The sequence below is a fragment of the Phaethon aethereus genome (genome assembly GCF_964289735.1).
Source record: "Phaethon aethereus genome assembly, chromosome: 1".
NCBI classification, from domain to species: domain Eukaryota; kingdom Metazoa; phylum Chordata; class Aves; order Phaethontiformes; family Phaethontidae; genus Phaethon; species Phaethon aethereus.
The window spans coordinates 119,286,071-119,307,999 of NC_138575.1; the positions used below are offsets into that span (position 1 = coordinate 119,286,071).

At 42.2% G+C, this 21,929-nt stretch overlaps 1 protein-coding gene across 1 annotated transcript; it reads right to left on the reverse strand.

Annotated features, from left to right (window-relative positions):
• Positions 1-19,687: 19,687 nt before the first annotated feature.
• On the reverse strand, positions 19,688-20,398 carry CLDN14 (claudin 14; the record flags this gene model as incomplete). Its single annotated transcript, XM_081996837.1, has 1 exon — positions 19,688-20,398. One exon carries the CDS (start codon positions 20,396-20,398, stop codon positions 19,688-19,690), a length of 711 nt encoding a protein of 236 aa, XP_081852963.1.
• Positions 20,399-21,929: the final 1,531 nt, after the last annotated feature.

The following is a 21,929-nucleotide window of genomic DNA, read 5'->3' on the forward strand; positions in this document are numbered from 1 at the left end:
GTGTGAAAACCTGATCCCGGTGCTCTTGAAAGGAGAAGAACCTGTTTTTGTCTTTTATCAGGGGAGCTATTGGGATCCTTTCTGCGTAGCCTGACTGGTGTTTGTCGTAACTCCTCAAAGTCTCCATGCTTGGAGTTTCTTTCTGCTCTCCAGTTATTTAAAACTGCCTGTCTGCAGCTACATTAGGTTCATTCTGTGCATCGAGTACACACACGCACGCATACTCACTCTTGCCTACTCTATGGATGTCCTTCTTTAACATTTTCCATATAAAATGTTTTTCTTGCCGTGAGTTACATTAACCAGGAAAGCTGAATTTTGGAGGGCCTTATTTCTCTGACATTCTTCTCTAGATTCTTCCCCCGCATGATGTGATTCCTAGGCACAACAATGGTGATGACAAATAGTGTCAGACTTTGTCTCAGTATAAACTTCTCCTGTGTACTTGGCCAACAAAAGTAAATAAATAAACTGGGCAGGCGTTTCTGTTTTGATTTCAGCGAAGCTGAAATAAGGAATTCTTAAATGTTGTTTGCTAAGGGAAGTGGAAATAGGCCAGATTGGAACAGGAATGGCTATGGCTATCATCTGTGTGATCTTAGCCTGTTTAATTGAACTCGTTTAAAATGGTACCTTGAGCTAAATCACTGAGTGCTGCCTCCTGCATATGGGGAGCTGCAGGAGCCTCTTGGATGTTTTTATTTTCCCTTTTCCTGGCACCAGTGGGGTTGCACCAGCTGGATATACTTACAAATAAATAGCGGGACAAGAAAGAAGGTATGGATTTACTCTGCAAGTAGAAGAGAGGTAATATGTTGGCTGTGTGCTCCAGTATTTTAAATCTGAGCTTTGACCCCATGAAAATGCTGCATCTCTGCTAGATACAGCAGAAGGCAATCTCTGGAGCCAGCAACAAGCTAAATCAGTGTTTCTTGCTTGCATATGCAGTAATAACACAAAACAGTCTTCTGCTGCAATATTTTGTCTAGATACAATGTGTGTAACTTAGAGCAGACAGTACAGTAATAGAGATGAGTTATTGGTCATGGCAATATATATCTTGGAATGGTGAATCCTCTGTAGTGGGAAAGTGTGTGTATAAAACAATGGCACTTTGTACCTAGATAGTGTTCTTCGACCAAGAAAATTGGAGTACCTTGCAAAACCTGCTATGTATTAGTTGCTGGAGTAGGTGCTGGTAGTAAATACACTGTTGTTTCTATTTCGCTCATCTGTTTCCCAGAAATAGGGAAGAAATTTTCAAAATGGCATTGTGAGTTTGCAGCAATTTAGGAGTATTGTCAAGTGTATTCATGCTTTCTATTTCTAGAACATTTGCAAATCCTGCCAGGAGCCGAGATACCGATATCGATATGTGGCAGGATTTGACTTCATTTTTGGTAGATGTAATATAAAGAATTTATTTTTCTAACTAGCTAACAAAGCAAACCAACCTTTCTGACGTAGGCTGTGGAAATCCTTTCCTTGTGTGCCTTTTAGTCAGTGTAGAAGATCTTGTTGTGATACTGCGGAGAATGGAGTGGGAGGGGAGTGAGAGGGAGAGAAAATGTAATAAAATTACTGGAAATAACAAATTATTATAGCAGTCATAAGATAAAGTAATCCAGGGGTTCAAACATTACAACTTTACTTACAAGCCATTTCAGATATGAAGGGCATCTAAACTGACCACTTGTCCTTTTTTCTTCCTTCTTGCTTTCTTCAGTAAGAAGTGATTTTTTTACTTACATGCTTTCTGGATAACTCAAGATTAACTTTGGAGTGAATTTTTAAATATGAGCTATAAATCCATGAGGATAAGGGTCACAGTGGAAGGGATAATATAACCCTATCTATTGTACACACATTCTTGCTACAGAAAACGTTACTGTAACACAGCGATGATTATATTCTCTAAAAGTAAAAAACAACTTTGAATATTGCCTCTTATTTTTAACAGCAGCTGCAATCTGCTTTCTGGTGCTGCTTAAATTCAGGATCGTGCCTGAGCATTTACTCACAGCAGCCACATGATGGCAATATTGCTAATCTTTAACTTTTACCTTAGCCAATGCTAGCTCTGGTTTTGATTCAGAATAAGGTATGTAGTTCTGCTAGAACACTGAAGTTCTCTGTTTTTTGGAGGGAATCTTTCTTTCATGTTTTGACTTTAAATACATGATACCCACTGCATATTTGCCCCATGTTTGCATCCCTGACTTCAGGGGAAAAAAGCAAACAGCAATACCACTTGATCTGTGCCACCACATAGTCATAAACGTGCTGTACCATGCGTGTGGGTGACGCCGAGGCCTCAGAAACATGCATTAGCCCTACAATGGGAAAGTAACAAAACCAGGCATGAAACAAAGATGTTTTCTCTGTAACTGAGGCCACAGAATTTTTTACATCATTTACATCATTTTTACAGCATTTCTGATAAGCCCCATGGAGCAATTACTTTATGAACTGTCATAAACATATTTTTGTTCTCTGTGTTGAGGAATGTGCAAGGCTTGGGATGTACCCCGTCAGCTGCCCGGCCGCGGGAGACCTGCAAGCCCACCCAGCCCACCGCAGGGTCGGAGCCTGCTTCAGACCCTCCACAAATGACTGCCAAATGCAAGTGCCTTTAGAGTCCCCAGCACAAATGAGGGCGATGTAGAAAGGCTTATGGCAGAGGCTGCAGAGGAGGATTGGGAAAAAAAGCAGAAAACACCTGTGGCCTGGTAAAGAGAGGTTCTTCCACGACTGGAAAAATGCCTGAGAGCATACCAGCAGGAAGGGCTTGTTGCTGAAGAAAGGGGGCTAGAGAAAGGCACAGTGAGCCTGAGTAGGGGTAACAGTGGGGTGACAGCAGCGGGGATGCATTGAGGTAAACTTGGTTCTGCATGGAAAACCCTGACACTGAATCAAACTGCTTTATGAGGCGCTCTGTGGGTCTCACCTCAACACAGGCAGGTTTTTAACAGACAGAAGGAGAAAATGCTACTTTCCTTATTTTGTAACTTTTTTTTTCTTTTTTCTCTTTTATGAGCTGCAGTGGAACCTGTAAAAGGATTGTCCCTAGTGAGAACCAAGCAATTTCTGAAATAGTACAGCTATAAAACAGGAGAACAGGATCTGGCACCAGTGAAGGAGCTCAGCCGAGCTTAAGCAAGATCTTCATTAATGTCCTTAGATTCTCCATGTGATAAATATGGGAGAGTTTTGGTGGAAACTGGAGGAAAAATGTGTTCTTTTAGCCAAAGTAACTATCATCTTGACAAACATTTTGCTGGATTGTTATTTGAATGAATATTTAATGTAAAACATGCAACCTGCTCTAATAAGAGCACATTCATAATTTCTAGCATGCTGGTCCTGTCCAAAATTCACTTGGCTTTGCTCTAAGTAAGGGATACCTTAAGAAGGAAATGTTGGACTGCAGCTACACTTGGCTGAAGCACACAGTACAACATGAACAGCTGTGGAAGCCAGATTTACTGCAATAAGCAAGGCTGCTAAAATCCTGACATTACTTTGATTTTTTTTTTAAATGAAAAAGTCCAATATAGAGTTTATGACTTTTCATACAGTTATTTATTTTAGGAATAAGAGATCTGCCAAACACAGCAGGTAGTTAATACCCAATTCAGACTGCATTTAAATGGGAAAGGAACTATTGGCTACATCCTTTGGGATTCTGTGATTAACCTACAGGGAGTTGTAGGTGGCTTTTTGCACATGCATTCAGATGAAACGTGAGTTGGAGTTGGCTTCCACTGAATATCTTGACATTTAAATCAAATGTAGCAGATAATTCAGCTCATCCTCTGCTGAAATATTCCCTTCCTTTGGATGTGGAAGATACGCCAGCTGCAGATGGCATTGAGCTGGGATACAGATTCTATCCTTGCCTCTGTCCTGGACGCAGGGTGTGTAACCCGTACTCAGAAACAAGTGTCGTGGTGCTGTGCCACCATCTGGTGCCTGAGCTGCTCACGGGTGCTTGGTGTGAACTATAGCTTTTGAGTGTGGTTCTCCGTGAGTATCTCACGCCAGGCAGCAGTTGTGTGTTTGGCCCATCAGCTCTGGGGTCTCAGTCTGATTTGGGGGGTGATAGGGTTCAGTCACAAAGCTGCTTCCCCCTGCACTGCAAGGGGCTGGGTGTCGTTGGTTAGTGCTGAACAGTCTGGTCACTTTTCAAAACCCCTCTAGTGAACTTGCCAGCATTCATCTACCTCTCCCCTTTGCTTGGTACTTGCCATAAAAAAGCTGGGATGACAATCCTTGCATCCCTCCTGAGGGTGCTCTGAGGCTAAATCCATCAGTGCTTGTGAGACTGCCAGTTGTGCAGGCCACGTACGTACCCCAGTAGATACCACAGGACAGGACAATACCTTCCACATTCCAAGTATCTCATAAGATTTCCTGGGGTTAATGAGTTAAATGCTGATAGTGCAGACATTGTGTACAAATGTAGCAGCCATTAGGCATTTATTAATATAATGCAGTAGATATCTGGGCTTAGATGCCAGGTATCTTGTTGGTTTGCTACTGATGTGACAACCCATCCAACAGGGCTTCTTGGGGCCTTTTTTAGTCTGAGGTCGCTTTTCAGTTCTTATCCCAGGAGCTCATTACTTTGTTTCTACTCTATCAGACCCAATCAGCAAGATTTTAATTTCTCACCTATCCGTATAATAGTTGTAACTGTCAGAGAGATGGGCTGAACGAGTTTGGCCAAGTTTAGATCCCTTGATGCACAGAAGTGTTTCAAAGCTTACAGAAAAATCCAGATATAAGGGTGTGGTGACAGTAAGTTTAAGACATTACCAAGAAGTTTAAGCTATGTTCTGTATTTTGCAGATCTTTCTTTATAAAGAGAGAGAGCAAGCTACTCATGGTGTAAAAAAGTTATGATTATTAACTTGGCCCTCTTTGATGTCTTAAACCATCAGAAGACCGAGGTTATTTGTAAAGAACACTTTAAGTATCTTTTTATCCAGGCTTCCTTCAGAAACTCAGATCTGCTTATGCTGAGTTTTGTTCTTAAAGAAAAGATAAAATCTACCCCGTTTCACTCTTCAGCAACTGAATTAAGTCTTCAGTTGATCACTGCTAGTTTGCAGAAACCAGATTAATTTTGCATCTACTGAATCCTGCAGATGAAACAGTTCCGAATGTCAGCTGCATCCATTTCCATTAGCCATGCATTGGCAATGCCAAACCCTCTGGCAAGGCCAGCCCTTGGTAGATGTGTATCCCATATTAAAAGTTTAATGGCAATGATGACTCTCAAATGTCAGCTGGACAGGTTACTAATGTAAAAGAAAAAAAGAGTTAGAGGGGTCACCTGCGAATCTGTGCTAGAAGACAAGTATGGTACTGTTTCCCAAAGTGGACAAGACAAGTTAAAAAAATCTCTTAAAATGCAGCGCTGATTAATCCATCATTTTTTGAATAAAGTTTTCTAACCAAAAGCACCCTCACTATCTGACTTGACGTGTTTCTTTCAAGCTGCTTTTTACCTGATCAACACCGCAAAATTCTTCCCTGCTGTTGATGACAGGAAAAGGAAGGTTACAGTGTTTGTGAATAGAATGTGGATTCTATTTCTATATTCTAGAATAGTGCTTCACTGGCAAGGAATAAAATATCAGCACACAAAGGCCAATAAATCCAGAAGTTTTTGTCTTTAAAGAGTTTATTATCTAGTTACTAGTGCAATAACAGTAATGACCTATTGCACAGGCAAACAAGTACAAATTATCTAGGGAATGGAAAAATAAAGACACAGAATGATGGTGGAGCTTCATAGTATGTTTTTTTAGAATTGTCTGTTATTCAGTAATGTTTTAAAATGCAGTAGCAACTTCCTGCAAGCATGGAGTCAACCACATGATTCCATATAGGTCATACATTTTCAATATTCACAATTTGATATCCGAGTGTCAACCATAAATAAAGGAACAAATACCAGTGTTAACCCTGGTCATGTCTGATTGCTAAAGATGGATCAAAAGTAATAGTAATTAGTACGTGAAATGAGTTTGCAGACAGTATGTTAAAAAGCTGTATAAACAGCACAGATCTTTCTTAAACGAGCAGTTGTATCCAGCATGCCAAATCAGTGAAAGAATGTGCAGAAGAGCTTAGAGAAGTCGTGAGGGAGCCAACTGCAAAACTGACTTTCAAAATCTATTTTCTTGTGCTTGTCTTTGGTGACCCATGTTTGGTATTTCCCTTGCATTCCCTGATTATAAGTTTGGATGGTAGAATTAATAGGGTTTTTTTGGTGCTCCGTTTAGTAGCTAGTGATACAATCAGTTAGTTTCTGAAAGATGCAGAAACATGAGTTCTATTCCTCATCTCTGAACAGTGTATGAGATGACCCTATAATATCCCAGAGACTCTAAAGGTTAAATTTAGTTACTTATTTAGGCAGAGTGAGTGGTTTACTTCAGACACAGTCTAGGCATAAAGGTTTGGGCATGCTGACTTGTACAACATATCGGCTGATGTTCAGTATTTATAATATACTTGTTACTATATATATATCTATATCATGAACCTCAGTCAATGCATATTCTTCTTGTTTACAAAGCAGCCAACGCACCAGAGGTGGTTGAAGAATGGTTAACTATGACAAATGAACTTTGACAAGCAGCTTGCTGAGATGATGCTCGGAACTGAAAGGTCTGGTTTTTCCCTTCCTCTCAGGAGGTGATGGAACTCGGCAAGGAGAAAAAAAGAACACGTGTGGCCAAAACATGTCTTCAAAATCTCTTGCAGAAGGAATAGATGAAACTTTAGATGGGACTGGGGAAAGAGAAGCAGGCTTTGCAGCAGATTGTGTCAAGAGAGGTTGCTACAGGACTGGCCATATGGGGAGAAAGCCTGAGCTGTATGCCTAGAGACCCTAAGACCTCCAGGGGAAGAGAGGGCTAATTTGAAAGATCTTGTGTCCATGAGGTGTGAGCTTCTCTAAATATTCTCCCGTCTTGGCCTTTGAGGCAATGAGACATTCAGAAGTTCCATTCAAAGCCCATTTCTGGTTTTATGGGTCAGCTTGCTTGTGTCTGCCATGTAACTTCTGTGATGGGGTGGAAAACTAAAAGAAGACTCCTAATTGCTTTGGGGTTGTGGGACAGGATGAATATAAGCTGTGGGAGGAACCTGAGGCATCATCACTGGAGTCCAGAGGCTGGCGGTTGCATTGTGTACTCCAGTGCTTTGAGTGTGCTACAGCACACAGGATCTTCATTGCAGTAACGTGCCGACAGTTCCCAGATGAGGGTCCATGGCCGGATGCTGCCCAGACTCCAGAGGCAGGATGGCCTCCAAACTGTAAAGAGCTTCACCGCACATGTAAGGTGAACGGCATTTCTGGTGGGGCATCTGTCAGCTTAATGGTGCCAAGAGTTATGTGAGAATGTGGATCCGGAAGCACGGTGTTTGTTATGTGTTCAAGTCACTAAGTGAATACTTTTGTATTACTGGGGATGGAAATACTTTTTCCTCACTCCCACTTTTCTGCTGCTAGCAACTTATATAACCATAGCTGCAAAGTGATGGTTTTCCTTCATTGTACAGGAAACAGATACAAATTCCATAAAATTATGGCAAACACTAACAGCTGTAAAGCTGACTCACTGGGCTGACAGTGATCGGTGAAAGGAAAATATTTTACTAAACTGTCCTGGTTTCCAGGTTCTTCCTCTTCAACTTCCTTCCAAGAGTGAGGGGATTGATGATGATCTAACTTTGCATACATGATATAACCCCAGTCTGATATAACTTTATCTGATCTTTACAGTATAACCAATTCTGTAAACAAAATATTGAAATAAGGGTATTTTCTGTGTTCTGTTTAGAAATACCTATTAAAAATAGGAAGCTGAGGGTGTTAAAATAGACTTTAAATCTTAACTGTTAAAATAAAACTTTCAAACAAGCTGAATAAATTTAAGCAACTTAAACAAATGTTCTTGATTAGTGGTCAGTATAAGTGAGAGGTCTTTCTTGTTGTCTTGGAGATTGTTCAATGTTGATAATATTACTTCTGATGCATCTACAAAAAGAATGGAAAGTATTTATGCAGTTAAAGGTTTACATGAATGAATACAGTTCTTGTCTTCTGTAAACGCTTGTAATGACAGTATTCTTCAAACTTCTCAGTGAAAGCAGACGGTTCAGATTAGCTGTGTACAAAGAAGGTTGTAAGGTTGTCTCTTTTGTGAAATAGCCTTGACTGCAGCGAGGCAAAGAATGGTGATGCTTCTTTCACAAACACAGATTTGGTGTAAGAAGTTTGGGTTTACAGCACGTGAGTTTGAAGAAAGGAAAGGATCTTTCTGTACTCAGGTTCTTTGTAGTTGACTTCAAGCAGGCTGGCTAAGTAAGTGGAAGTTTCCATAACCTGTCTGAATATTTCCTTAAACTTTTGTTCTTGTGTGGTCCCATTTTTCTGTTATTAACTACATCAGGCCAAATCCTCAGCAAAACCGTGGCAATGCCTTTGACCAATAACCTGCCAAATACCTCTCAGCTTCTTTCCGTGAAAATGTACTTTGTCTCTGTTGAATTTCTTACTATGCAAATGTATGCTGTGTTTGTGTCAAATCCTATCCATGCTCAGTAAGCGTTCCAACTTACTTAAGGTAGTTAGACACAAAAGTGGTATCAACTAGTCAGTGGTGGTTACAGGAAAATATATGGGTTGCTCCACTCAAATTAGGACTAGAGGATTGAAGAGCTTGTTTTATCATGGTGCTACATCTTTGTAAATGATATTTAGAATGATGTGTATGACCAGTTCTTTCAGGATTTTTTTTTCATTTTATTTTCCAGGTTTTGAGCAGTTGACAAAGATCTCATTGCATTCTATTTCTCTACCTTTTCAGTGGTATCTTAGAAACACGGTTAAATTTTTTTGCCACCTTCTTTTCAGATGTATATTGGTAACATTCAGTAGCAGTTGAGGTGGGGGTGGCTCTCCATTTACATAGATTTTATTTTTTAAGCTATTTTGGAACACTTTTTAAGTGTTTTCTTTTGAGTTTTTTGATTCTTTGAGGTTTTATTTAATTGTTTTTCTCTTCCTCCATCTTTAATTTCCTCTAGGCATAGTATGTGATGAACTGAAACCCTGTGCTGACTAGCAGCTTTCGTATTTGTTGCAGTTAGAGTAAGAAGAAACATCTAGCAAACTCAGCACCGTGATGTGTGGAAACAAGTCTAGCCAGTACTTCATAAAACTATTCTTCCGTGCTCAGCCCACCTTTGGTTTTTGGCAGACAAATTTCCATCTACATGTCTTAATCCCTGTTGCTTATTTAGTGTGATGACTGATTCCTCTCACTAGCCATGCCCTTCTGTCAAATCACTCCTGGCACTATCCATTCCCTAAGACAAATGAAGACCCTTCCTTCCTTATGTGAAAACATTTTTTTTTTTTTTTATACTCCCTCAAGTTTTGTATTGTCTGGCTCCCTTTGTCCAAGGGAGCAATGTCCCATTACGCCTTTCATTAAGTGACCACTCTCCATTTTAACATCCATTCGGCTGCTTGCCCCCGCTAGACTTATCAGAAGACCAGTCCAGATATTCATTATCTGATAGCAGCAAACATTTTAATTTTAAGTAAGATTTCTTTCTGGCTAGTTTTTTCTTTTACAAAAATTATCTCTCTACATTCTTGTAAGGAAAGCTTCACCTTACTTTATTTCTTGATCTTCCTTTATTGAAAAAAACCCTTTCAACTAGTTGCTATGCTTGTGCAAATAATTGAGAATTATATAAGCATTAGAAGATTTAGGGAAAAAAAAAACTTAAACCCATGATCTTCCAACAAAACCCCAATAAAATACAATAATGTTCTTTTGCACTAAATTACCTTTACATTGGTTGGGATACTGGGGGACAAGGTTTCTAAAGCAGATCCTGAAGATTTTACAACCGTGGTATAAGATGACCCATTACATCTCCTTTCACATGAAGGATTTCTGAGAAAGTACAGGAAAAAAGATAATACTCAGCTTACAGGTGCCCAGAAAGCCTGCTGTTATAAATGCATGTTAAAAAACAGTCATTCACACAAACAGGAATACACGTTACAAAAACTAGTGCACCACATCACTGACCATTACTGGAAGGAAAATACAAAGCACCATACGTACATTGCCAGAAACATACTGAGCCTTTGTTTTGCATTTAGAACAATCCCTTTTAAGACCCCAGCAACCCCAAACAACAGGCTCATTGTCTTTGGGTTCCATTACCGAGGCAAGGACCGAGGACATGGCACTGGTCCCATTGGGGCGAGCGGCCAGTACCTTTCCCTTGTGCTGCCGAGGCCCTCCAAGAACATACTGTAGTTTGCAGGCATAATGGTGAAGGTGGCATTCATTTAGGGAAGGGCTTTTCCCATACGCTCAGGTGTGGCTAATTCTCAGTGTTTTGCCACGTCTGGCCTTCATGGAAGGTGGAGGTTGGCCACCACGCGGAGCGTCTCGCCCAGTCAGTCTGTGAGGTTCCCACAACAGGACGTGAGCATCCCTCGGTCGGCCACATGCTGGAGTCGGAGTCCTTGGCTCACCCCGCGCAAGGAAAGGGCGCTGGCTTCAGGCGGTGGTCGTCGCCATTCGGCACCCGCTTGCGCTGGCAGAGGTACGGGGGGAGCGTTCGCTCTAGCCGGGGGCATCGCGGGCAGGACGGGGCGTTTTCTGACTCTCTCGACGGGAGCGAGTTTCCCTCTGCGCTGGCCGATGACTGCTGTTCAAAGCTTCGCTAATTTGGTTACCTGCAATGAATTGTGTGACACTTCTTCCCTGCCTCGGACTGTGCTGTTCTTACTGTGAAACAGAGTGTTTTTACAAGGGGACGGCATTTACAATGCCACTCCTAATTTCAGGAGGATTTCACAAGGTACATGTGTGTATATTTATTATGCTAATAACCAATTGTAGTTAAGTTTAAATTGTGCATTACTGGCCTTAGTGTTTCTGGCGTGTGGCCCATAGACATCAGTGATCATGTTACTGGAGTTATGAATTTTCTCTTTGCTTCGTTATTTTGAAGTAGCTGTGTAATGTAACTTTTAAAACTCAAACGTACTCAAAACGAGTGTGGGTGAAGAAAATCTGGGATTTGGGGGGTGCAGCACCTGGGTTTGCATGTACTACATCTAAACATCTAAAGAGGCCTGTCTTTAGTAATCTGTAATAAAAATAATTTGTAGTCTATACCCACAGCATATACATTTCATAAACTGGTATATAAAAGTACATAGTGATCAATTTAAGGAAATTTTGGAAAGCATCCTTAGGCATAATAGGGCTTCAGAAATTTCAAATGTGGAAACTAAAGCTGGTAAAATACACTCATACTAATAAATGAATATATAAACATGTATATAAAAGAACTTCAAATAAAACCATAAAACAGCTTTGGAGAATTTTTTGAATGTTTGTGGGGGCTCTTTTTTAGTTAAGCATTCAGCGTGAAAAGAATACTGAAAAGCACTGGGTTAGTGGCAGTTAAAACAAGAATAAAAAGCAGATGAAAACAACAGATTCATATGTTAGGAAATTAAAAACCATAACAACTGGGCGTAAAAAGCAAAAATTAATAGTTTTGGTGTTTTCCATTTGGCTCTGGCCAAATTTCTGTTTGCCATAGTGTTGTAGAATTGTGCCTTAAATGCTTGCCAGATCACCAGGCTGGCTGAGCAAGAACATCACAGTTAAAATGAACAAATAAATAAACAGCACTGTTCTTGTCTTCTTAAAAAATGCTACACAGGATAGCTCTAATGAAATAACTTGTAGAAGAGGAATACAAGCAAGAGCTAGCTGTATCAAATAAATCTACTACCTTCTGTAGCGATCAGGTAATGTTTTATTCAATGACAATAGTAAGGAATCACAGAGCACTTCTAAGTGGCCTCTGTAAGCACTTTTAACATCTGACAGTCTTCATGCACTAGTAACTGTATGTTTTTTCTAGGAGTATTGGAATTTTTTCAGCCCAGTTAAACTGAAGTCTCGCACTGAGGCCCACATCTTTCTTTTTCCCGCCTGTCCTGGGTGGTTTCAGTTTTCTTTGGTATAAATTGAGTCATGTGCACTGCCCTCGGCAAGTTTGGAACTAGAAGGGAGCTAAACTCATACGCTAAGCAACCTGGAGAGCCTGAAGCAGGGGAACCCAGGAACAAGAGAGAGACCTGTCGTGAGTAGGTAATGAAGAGCTTGGGAAATCAATGAGAAAAAAAAAAAGACAGTGGTAAGAAACCACATCCCCGGTACTGGAGTTTCTTTTCGTATTTTCTTTTTCATGCTTTCCTACTATGGTCCTGTCAGACACGGCACAGGGCACAGCTCTGCAGGGAGGTACAGCGACACCGCAGAGCTCTGGAGATGAGGCGCTGCCACTTACCTCTTCCAGGGCACAGGGCTACGGGTGTGATGTTGAGGACAACGCTTTCTCCAAAGCCCCTAGCTGGGGCAACAACAGAAGGACAACATCTGCTTGGCTGAATCCTGCGGCTTACTCCAGCCCACAGCTGGGGCACAGGTCCCTCCAGGCAGACCACACTGCCACTTAGCAGAGCCACTGGCTCCAGGGAATCAAGGCACCCAAAATCTGTTGGAGGCACCTCACCTTGCCTCCCCTCCCCAAATATCAGGCAAACATTGGATTAGCAGCTTTCTACTGCTTGCAATAAAGACATTAGAAAGAAACAAAAGTGAAATGCAAGCTTAATCTGCCTCTTATGGTTGGGGGTGGGTCTGATTCCCAAGATATATGTCAAGATTTAGAGCTGACAATCCAGCACTTGTGGCAGTGAGTCCACTCCACCTTCCAAGCGTTACTCCTGACATCTTTATCCCTTCAGCAAAGCTAACCTTTAGCCACAGGTGGGAAGGTGGCCAGGCACGTATAGCCCAACTATAAAGGGGGTACCGTGCTCTAGGGAGCCCCCCCGGAGCTCTTTTCCCTCATTTCTCTCATACCTGCATTTTTCTTCCTCTGATATTTAGTTTGAGACCTAGATGCAAAGGCCCGAGAGCTTCTGCCTGCAGCCAGGCACTTTGGTGCTCACAGGTGATTTCTTTGCTTCAGCTCACAACTGCTCTGCAGTGGGAAATGTGAGCTACACATGTACTTCTTTCACAGGCTGGAGATCTTAGGTGTTTAATGGAGATTTCCCTTTTACTGCTTGCTGCCATCCCTCTCTTCCCCCGACTCCTAATTTATTAACATTTGTTAACATTAATGTTAAATATTACGGAAGAAACCATAACCCTATGATCCCCAGCTCATTACCAGCTTCCTTTCGAGGTTGCTTCTGCCACGTTATCATCAGCCAGCCAACGAGTAAACAAGTTGTTTTCCCTAGGATGTAGCTGTTAGAAGACATTTCTTAGAATCTATCCAGTTTTTACTGAGTTTTCCATGAGACAAATGCTACTCATCAGCACCCTACCTACAAAATCCACCTTATTTTCAAAGTAGTGAAAACATCAGCAATTCTTTGCACACGCAATTGAGTTCTAACCCTGTTTTCCAAGGCTTATTAATACTTCTTGACTTTTGCTCTCCTGTGTTTTCCATATAACAAGTGCTTAGCCCTTCAAAATGTGAACAAATAAAACAAATAGGCAGCTCACTGCAAAGTGGAAGCGTGGGATTACTCTGTCAGCTTGCCCTTTTCTCACACTGTGGGCTTGAGAGCAATTAAATGAAGCTGACATGCATTAGCAAGGCAGCCTAATTGAGCCTGAATTGCTAGGGAAGTGGTGATAGTCCGAGCCAGTATGGATTCAAGAGCACCCCCATTAGGGAGCGTTGATCAATACCAGTGATTATGACATTTTAAAAATAAAATTGATTGTCCTTGACTCGAGTGGAAGGGAGGACTCACTCATACATGCCACCAGCTACAACTGCTCTGCTCGATATGAAACACTTTGTGAAATGGCCATTGCAAGTCCTTCTTTGTCGTCTCTCTTACAGGGGCAACACTCCCATGACTTTGATTCTCTTTGCTCTGGAGGCCTTTTAGTTAAAAGCTCTATAATAGACTTGGAAGTATTGACAATAATAATAAGCTTATGGGTGAAATTCTGACCTCAGTAAAGTCAATCGAGGCAGAATTTCACCATTTTATATAACCACACATATATATGAAGTATATACATACGCTCTTAACAGATCAAATCTGTGCATTGATTCACTCTTTTTATTCACTCTACTTTGTAACAGTTTGCTTACCAAAGATCTTTTAGGCGTGAGATAATGAAATTAATGTATTTTCCTCATGCTTAAAGCAGAAAATAAAATTAACAACCTTTTCCCTCAGGAAACCTTCTTCAAAGGAAATAAGAGGGAGGTCAGTATATCTTGCCTTTCTTCTCTGTGGAGCATTTTAAGCACATTCAGATGTTTGAGTTTATGAAAAACTGTCTTACAAACTGGCAGGTTTCTCAGTGAAGGGGGAAAACTCATCTAGATCTACTGTGAAGAAAGAGGGGTAACACGACTTCACTTGAGCGCCTCTGATTTATGCTTGGTCAGGGTCAATCCTCACTAGATTCAAACATGCATTCTGATGTCATGGGCAGAAGAATAGGAAAGGATACACATTAAACTGGGAATCAATATGACCAGGTGCCCATTTAGTGGTAAGAATAGGAGATATGGATAATCGGAACATGGGGACTAAGCTATATGAATAATTTCTTAAGAAAACAAGTGAAAAAGAACACATCTCTTATGCTGCACAGCAAAGCAAGGCATGCAAGGAAGAGATAATATCTTTTAGTAGATCAACTAGGTAGAAAAAAAAAGGTTAAGCTTTCATCTCTTCTCTAAGCTGCTCCTGGACCTCATGAAACACCTTGCCCTTGCCTATTATTCTTACATACACAAACCATCTTGTGGGATATATGGCAAAGTAAATGGTAAATTAGCAGTAGATATTTACAGGTGGACACAGAGTATCCATTAATCTTAATAGACTGATGTGAAAAACCTCAATTACCAGATAATTGTAGGAATGGTCTCATAACTTTTCTCTTGGATCAGCAGAACTTCTAATTACTGAATTTAGTTCATTTCCTTATCTTAGTTAACTTAGAAACATTTCTTGAAGAAATTAGTTAAGGTTTGCTATGGTTTATCAGTTACCTCACTCCAGTACTTACACTAGGCATCGTGGAAAAAAACAGAACAAAAATGCCAACCAGTTCACAACCCAGAGAGATTCTGTCTGCCCAGTGGCCCCATCTGGATTTGTGACAGTGAACAGCAGAGTGCATACCAGGAGCTGGTTTTCAAGGCAGCCGTGCCTGCCTGCTGACCGACCACCTCCCTGCTGCCGAAAGAGGAAATCCTTGCTCACTTCCTCCAATCCTTACTCCTCCTGCCCTCCCAGGCATCCCTCTTGCAGCTCTCCTCACACCTTTCCTCTAGCTAGGTTAGCTAACTTCAGTGTCAGAAAATGATCCCGTTTTTTGATGTAGTTGTTTTCTGCCTGTTCAAGGAGTTAAACTGGTCCACAGAGAGGACCAAAGTGCAAAGTGGTGGCTGGGAGCTGGGGCAGCAAGGGGGGTGGTGGTGGGAAATGGGATCTCACCACTTCAGTAGCAGTGAATTATTACATCAACTCATGGATCATGGTGGAAGCTCAGCATAAGCCATAGTTGAAACCCGTGTTTCAGGTCTGCAGGAACATGAGCACTCTTGCTGTATCCTACATGTAATCCACCAAATTTAGATCTAGCTGATGACTTCCAGACTGGGCAGCATTAAAACCCTCTGATGGATTATGTATTCCTCCAGCACCACAGTGTTTTAACTTCTGCTGTGCAGAATGGCAGGCTTGAACATAACAGCTTCTTCGGGGCCCAAAATCAATATGTTCCTGTACTTCAAGCCAAAAGGTAGATCACTTTTTCTGTCCACCTGCCTTGCACCTGAGGAAGGTCTTGGTCTGCCTCTGTGCCCACCTCCAACCTAGCCTTCATGTCATTAGACAAGTCTCTTCTCACAACCTGTTCGTCAGGTCCCTTTCCTGCAGATGGAGGGACTTGGTGGGATACTGTTTTGCAAGGGAGCTCATGATTTTAATCCCACAGGCTCAGTAAAAACAGAATAGCACATTTTTTTTCTTTTGGTCTATTAGCCACTTTCTAGCAGCAGTAACAGAAGTGACTAAAATGTTTTCTTCTCTTCAATTCTTTTGATTTGTATTTGGTTGGTTGCGATGCCCTGAGTCAGTTACACATCTGGCATATTCTGTGAGATAATATCAAGGCCTGCCATATTTTAGATGGCAAAATCCAAGGTGATTGGAGAACAGATAATCCACCAGCCCTGAGAGAGGGTGCCAAGGTGGGAAGCAGCATTCTTGACCTCATCCCATCCCCACATGGTGGTCCTGGTTAGATGCATCTTTGAAAGACCTCCTTTCAGCCTCAGAAGCTGCCAGCCTCTCTGAGCCCAGCCTCTACCCCTACCTCAGATTCCTCCATCTGATCCTGCAGCGGAGTCCCCCCTCTCTCCTGGTGCTGCAGAGCTAACCACAATCTCCTCTTGCTGCCAAATCCCGACCTCCACCTAAACCTCCCTGCCAAGTCTCCTCCCGCTGCTCCTCCAGGAACGTCGCACTGAAGTTGATTAAAGCGCGGTGTAACCGCAATCACACGCGCTTACAATGCCCGCACTGCTGAAAGGAATCTCTGCCCACCCTGGATCCCCTCCTCACCGCCCTGCCGTGCCTCTACCGGGAGGGCAGGCAGGCACTTCAGCTCCAGCGAGCTGGAGGCAAAAAGCAGACTGTACTTACCTAAAAAAATAAAAAATAAAAAAAAATCTGCCTCCAGCCGGGCTCTGCAAAAACCCAACAGACGCACACGGGCAGAATCAGGCGTGCAGCAGCCCCAGCCCATTGCCCTGCCCTGTTCCCCCGGTGCTGAGCTGTAGCTGCCCAGAGAGCACGTTCCCATGAACAGCACCTCGGTGGCCCAGGAAACTCATCCCCTTCCCTTGATGCTCTGTCACTCATCGATGCCACTGATGACCAAGTGATTACTCAGCAAAGGAGGGGCGGTGGGGATTGACTCCTTGGCCAAGGTCTGAGCAATGCCTTGTTGCACCGCCGGCGCGGGACTGCCGGGGCAGGCTCTACGCAAGCCGAGCGCGGGGTCTAACCACTGGGCTGCGTGGCAGCAGGAGAGGAGCTCGGGTTAGCAACACATACGCCGGTTTGGGGTAGTTGCAGCCAGACCTCTAAGGCTGCTAGAATGGGTATGCTTTTTGTTTCAAATGGTAGCTTAAAAAAAAAAAAAGAGCAGAAATTTATGTCAGTTTTAGCATGGAACGAGATCCACTGGTTCAGAGCCCCCTGTGAAAGAAACCATTTCCCTCTCTTTATTGACATCAGAGCACTTCTAGGTATTTTTGCCAGGACTTTATAAACTGTTCTTACTACTGTCACGTATCCTGCTTGGCTGGGAATTTGTGCGGTAAGAATAGCACTACACATAAGTATTCCCACCGCACAAACATCTTGGCAAGTGAATTAATTTATCAGTATATAGCAAACATACTACCTAATGAGAGACAAGCCCATTTCCTGCACTTGGACTTGTGTTCCAGTATTCATGGCTGTCCAAAGGCCTGGTTCAATGTTGATAGCGTAATCACTTGGCTAGATCTATTGCAATGTAAATACAGAAAAAACCCTGTGCAGTTGACCACCTTCATTAGGCTACCTTTCATCCTAAAAAGACATCCCAGAAATCTGTAATGGCCTATGAACAGTTCGACTCCATCTTCTCTAAGAAGACGCTGTCAATGCAGTTTCTGTCCATTCCTTGCACATCAGAATCTGTTATTAAGCTGTTTGCAGCATCAGTGAAGTTTCTGTACAGATTTTTTTTCACATCATATGTAATAGCTACAGCTGATAAAACATGAGTTTATAATCAGTTGTTACCAGTCAATCACCAAAGCCTGGTCCCAGATCCTTTATGTTATTGTTGGTCTCAGCAAATTGCTTAGCAATGCCATCTTGTTTTTTAAAAAGTGATGATGATAACTTGCATCAATGCTGAGAAACAGTCTGCCATAATTCAAAATCAACATGAAAAAAATGGCTAGATAATCAGCCACAGAAAGGAAGGTTCAGAGTGAAACCAGGGGAAATGTTGAAGGATCCCAGTTCTGGAGGTGCTACCAGGTGAGAACATAACTGAAACAGGCTTTTTGCCAAATGAAGTATATCAAGTGTAGTTGCCTCACAATTCTTGGAAGTATTTTTTTTTTTTAACTGTATTAAATGTCAGTGTGTTGCTCCATGTGTTGCTCTGGAGAGACCTATAGCTTTCTGGGGTTAACAGGAACCTCGTGCTTTTATTTTTTGTGATTGTTTTATACCATAGTATATGTTGCACTGGACTTCGCTGTGACATGAAATGGAGGCGGCTGGGGTTCTTCATTAGTTTGGTTTTTAAATGTTTGAACGCACTGTGGAATGATTGCATTTTGCAAGGATTTTAAAAGTAAACGTCTTGGTTTTACACTCCTGGCAGTCAATGGTTACAGACAGTGAGCGTCACCCTTGCTGGCACGGAGGCTGCCCTGTGCGCCCAAGCCTGGCCGAGTAGAAGTTCCCCAAACGCCGCTGGAGTAGGTGTAAATATTCTCACTAACCCTAATGCACCTTCAGTCAGGACCCCAGACATGAAACACCAGGACTGAGCCTAAGAAAGTAGTACTTTTCATTACATGGTGTTCAGGGATAGGATTCTAGAAATTGTTTTTCTGATCTAGGTAAGGCATAAATTGTACAGAATGCTAAGTCTGCTAAGGAGATAAATGCCCCTTCTGTGACAAATTCTGATACTTTCTTTTTTCTTTTTTCTTTGTTAATAAAAGTTTAACATCAAATATCTAGTTTTGTTCTATTAGTGACATTTCTATAAACCCAATTCTCATCCACTGAGATGGTTTTCTTCCATTATGATGCATTGTCTTGTTTCAAAAATGTGCTAATATTTTATTTCGATAAGGTCAAAACGTAGTATAATTTAAAATATTGGCTACAACATACTGTCAAATACATCTGTCGCAATGCTATTGAAATTCGTATTTCAAGGGACGATAAAAAAAACACAAAAAGTTAAGTCAAAGCAAAACTAATACCTTGTCATAATGAAACATTCGTGCGTTATGGAAATGAGAAACTTAGCAGGCAATAACCGCTGAAAAACACTGTCTCTCACCATGAAGTTCTCCGTTTCAGGCAAAACGGCGTCTTTTGTTGCAACACTGTTCAAATAACAAGTTGTGGCCAGGTCTGCTTTAGTGCTCGTCGCAGGGCAGAAACGACAACCCAACCCATTACTTTTAGCAGAACTGCCCTTGAACTGCCTGCCTGCAAAACTCTAACTGAAAGTATGCAGGTACGTGCCGTCTCTGGACTATCACAGCCTCCTTTGTATTTATTTTCCAGGTTTTGCAGCAAGCAGTTTTGTGTTCGCATTCTTTCTTTCTCCGGAAAGAAAGGAAAGGAAGAAAAGAACAATGGTAAACTTTGTATCGTAACCCTTATAAATTAAAAGTCATCTTAGCTTTGTTTTATGCCATGCACAGAAATTATAAAGCAGCTGTGTCCCGCAGGCAAATCTTAGGGAACTCACACATAGTCATTTAATCTGTAGCCGCTATGGGAAGCAGATGTCAGGGAAGAAGCATGGTTTCCCTTGTAGACAGTTGGTGGTCTACAGGAGGGAGCAGTCCTTCTCGCGCTGCTGGGCTGCGTCTGGTAAGGTGTCTCGTTCCCGCGGCACCGGCTTGACGTGCACAGCATTGCGCCGCCGAGGATTGTCAAAGATGCGGAGGCGAAGCCGAGGTAAAGAGCTTGACCTATCTCATACTTCATCCCGCTGGGAAGCACGGGGTTGTAGAAATCTGTAACTACGTCGTTAGTGGTCCAAGAAACAGGTACCAGGCAAATGAGGCCGGCCAGGATGAAAACGATCCCCCCGGAGACTGCGATGGAGGCTTTGGCAGGAGTCCCCTTGGCACACTGCGTGCACTTCATACCGATGACAGCAATCACGCATGCCAGCGCGGAAAGGACGCAGGAAATTACCATCATGGCACGGGCGGCTCGGAGGTCACGGGGCAGCGCCAGCTGGGAGCGGTGGACTTGGCACTGGTAGATGCCGGTGCTGTGCCAAACGCACTCCATCCAAAGCCCTTTCATATAGGCCACAGCTGTTATAATATTGGTGCCTACATGTGCCGTTCGCCACCAGTGTGGCAGAATAGTAGCAATTAATGTCCCAATTAGGCCGAGCAGGCTTAGGGAGAAGCCAAGTAACTGAACAGCCGAGCTTGCCATGTTAATGTTTGTCCTGCCTAGTTCTTTTAATAAAGCACCTCCGCTGGAATTCCTTCAGAAAACACAGGCTTTTCTTGGAAGATATGCAGCTGGTTTACTTTGACACCTTCTGCTCTCCTAATAAAAGGTAATTGAGGAAAAAAGGAGTTAATTATTACCCAAATGCATTACCTCTCCAGCCAGTAAGGTGCATTCCAAGTGCAGTTAGTGCAATAATTAGCATAGTTATCGCTGTTAATCGTACTTTTGTGGAAGTAATGGGAAAGTAAGCTTCCCTCTTCACTTATATAAACAGCCTTCTGTTTCCCGCTGGGAAGAAAACGCAAGACAATTTATGAAATGGAAAAAAATATTTTAAATGCAAATATTCCTCTTCCCAGCAGACTAGTCAAACAAAACAAACATGGTTTCCTTTCTAAAGCAGAGAATTAGCTAGTGTTAACACTTGGAATGAATGAGATTTATAAAGTAGGGAACTGCAGGTTGCTTTACACGATGAAAACATTCCCAGAAGGTCATAGCAGGACTAGGAAAACAATAAGGGTGTATTTGCTCAAAGTAGGGAGCAAAGAGCGTGATTTAAAATCTGTGGAAGAGGGTAACAAGTATTGGATTAAAGTCGCTTTCCTGACTTGCCAGTATTTCTTGAGGTTGCATTTTAATAAAGCAACTCAAAGGGGAATAATTTTCATTAGCCTCTGCGGAGTTTCAGCTTATGATTTTAGGTTGTGGGTGAAATGACAGCATGTGAAACCAGATGTACATCATGGAGCTTCTGAGGAGCAACACCTTCACAGTTTGGTTGCGTATAAATTCTAACTGAAAAACAAGGACTAGTAACTCTTCCTTCTGTATAAATCGCAGATTAAGTGGTCTTTTCCAATGGCTGCCTTGCAAGGTCTGTTATACATCATGCATTTTGTGTGTGGGCAGAAACCCGATATTTTAATATATAAAATAACTGTTGCATCAAAATCCAACTTGGAATTCAGAAACAGAAACAAATTTAGGCGCCAACTCTGCAAAGACCCATGCATGTGCTGAACGCATGTTCGTAGAAGAAGTGTTTGCAGGACTGGGCTGTAGCAGGCAAAGGAAGGAAAACCATCTGGCCAAAGTAATGAAGACTGTTAGAACAACACAATAACGAAGAGGGAGAAAAGGGAAGGCTGGTTTACATTCCCCTTATCTCACTAATGAGGCAGGAGTACTTGAGGTGTGCATCAGTGCTGATATTTGTCTTCAGACCCTGTCATGGCATGCACCGATCTCTGCATAACAGCAAGATGGGGCGTCTCTGCCCCAAGCAACCAGAATCTGCCTTACATGTTGCGCCAAAAGAAAGGAAAAAAATTGAAAAGCACAGGGGTTATATGGGCTAGGCAGGGCAAGAACGCAGGCTTGGAGTCTTGTACTTACACATGTTCCTTTTCTTTTCTTTGGAGCATGTCTGCAGTTCACAGACATAGGATGGGGAGGAATGCGATGTTGGACAGGATCTGCAGAGAAGTACCCAGCCCTCTGACTGGAA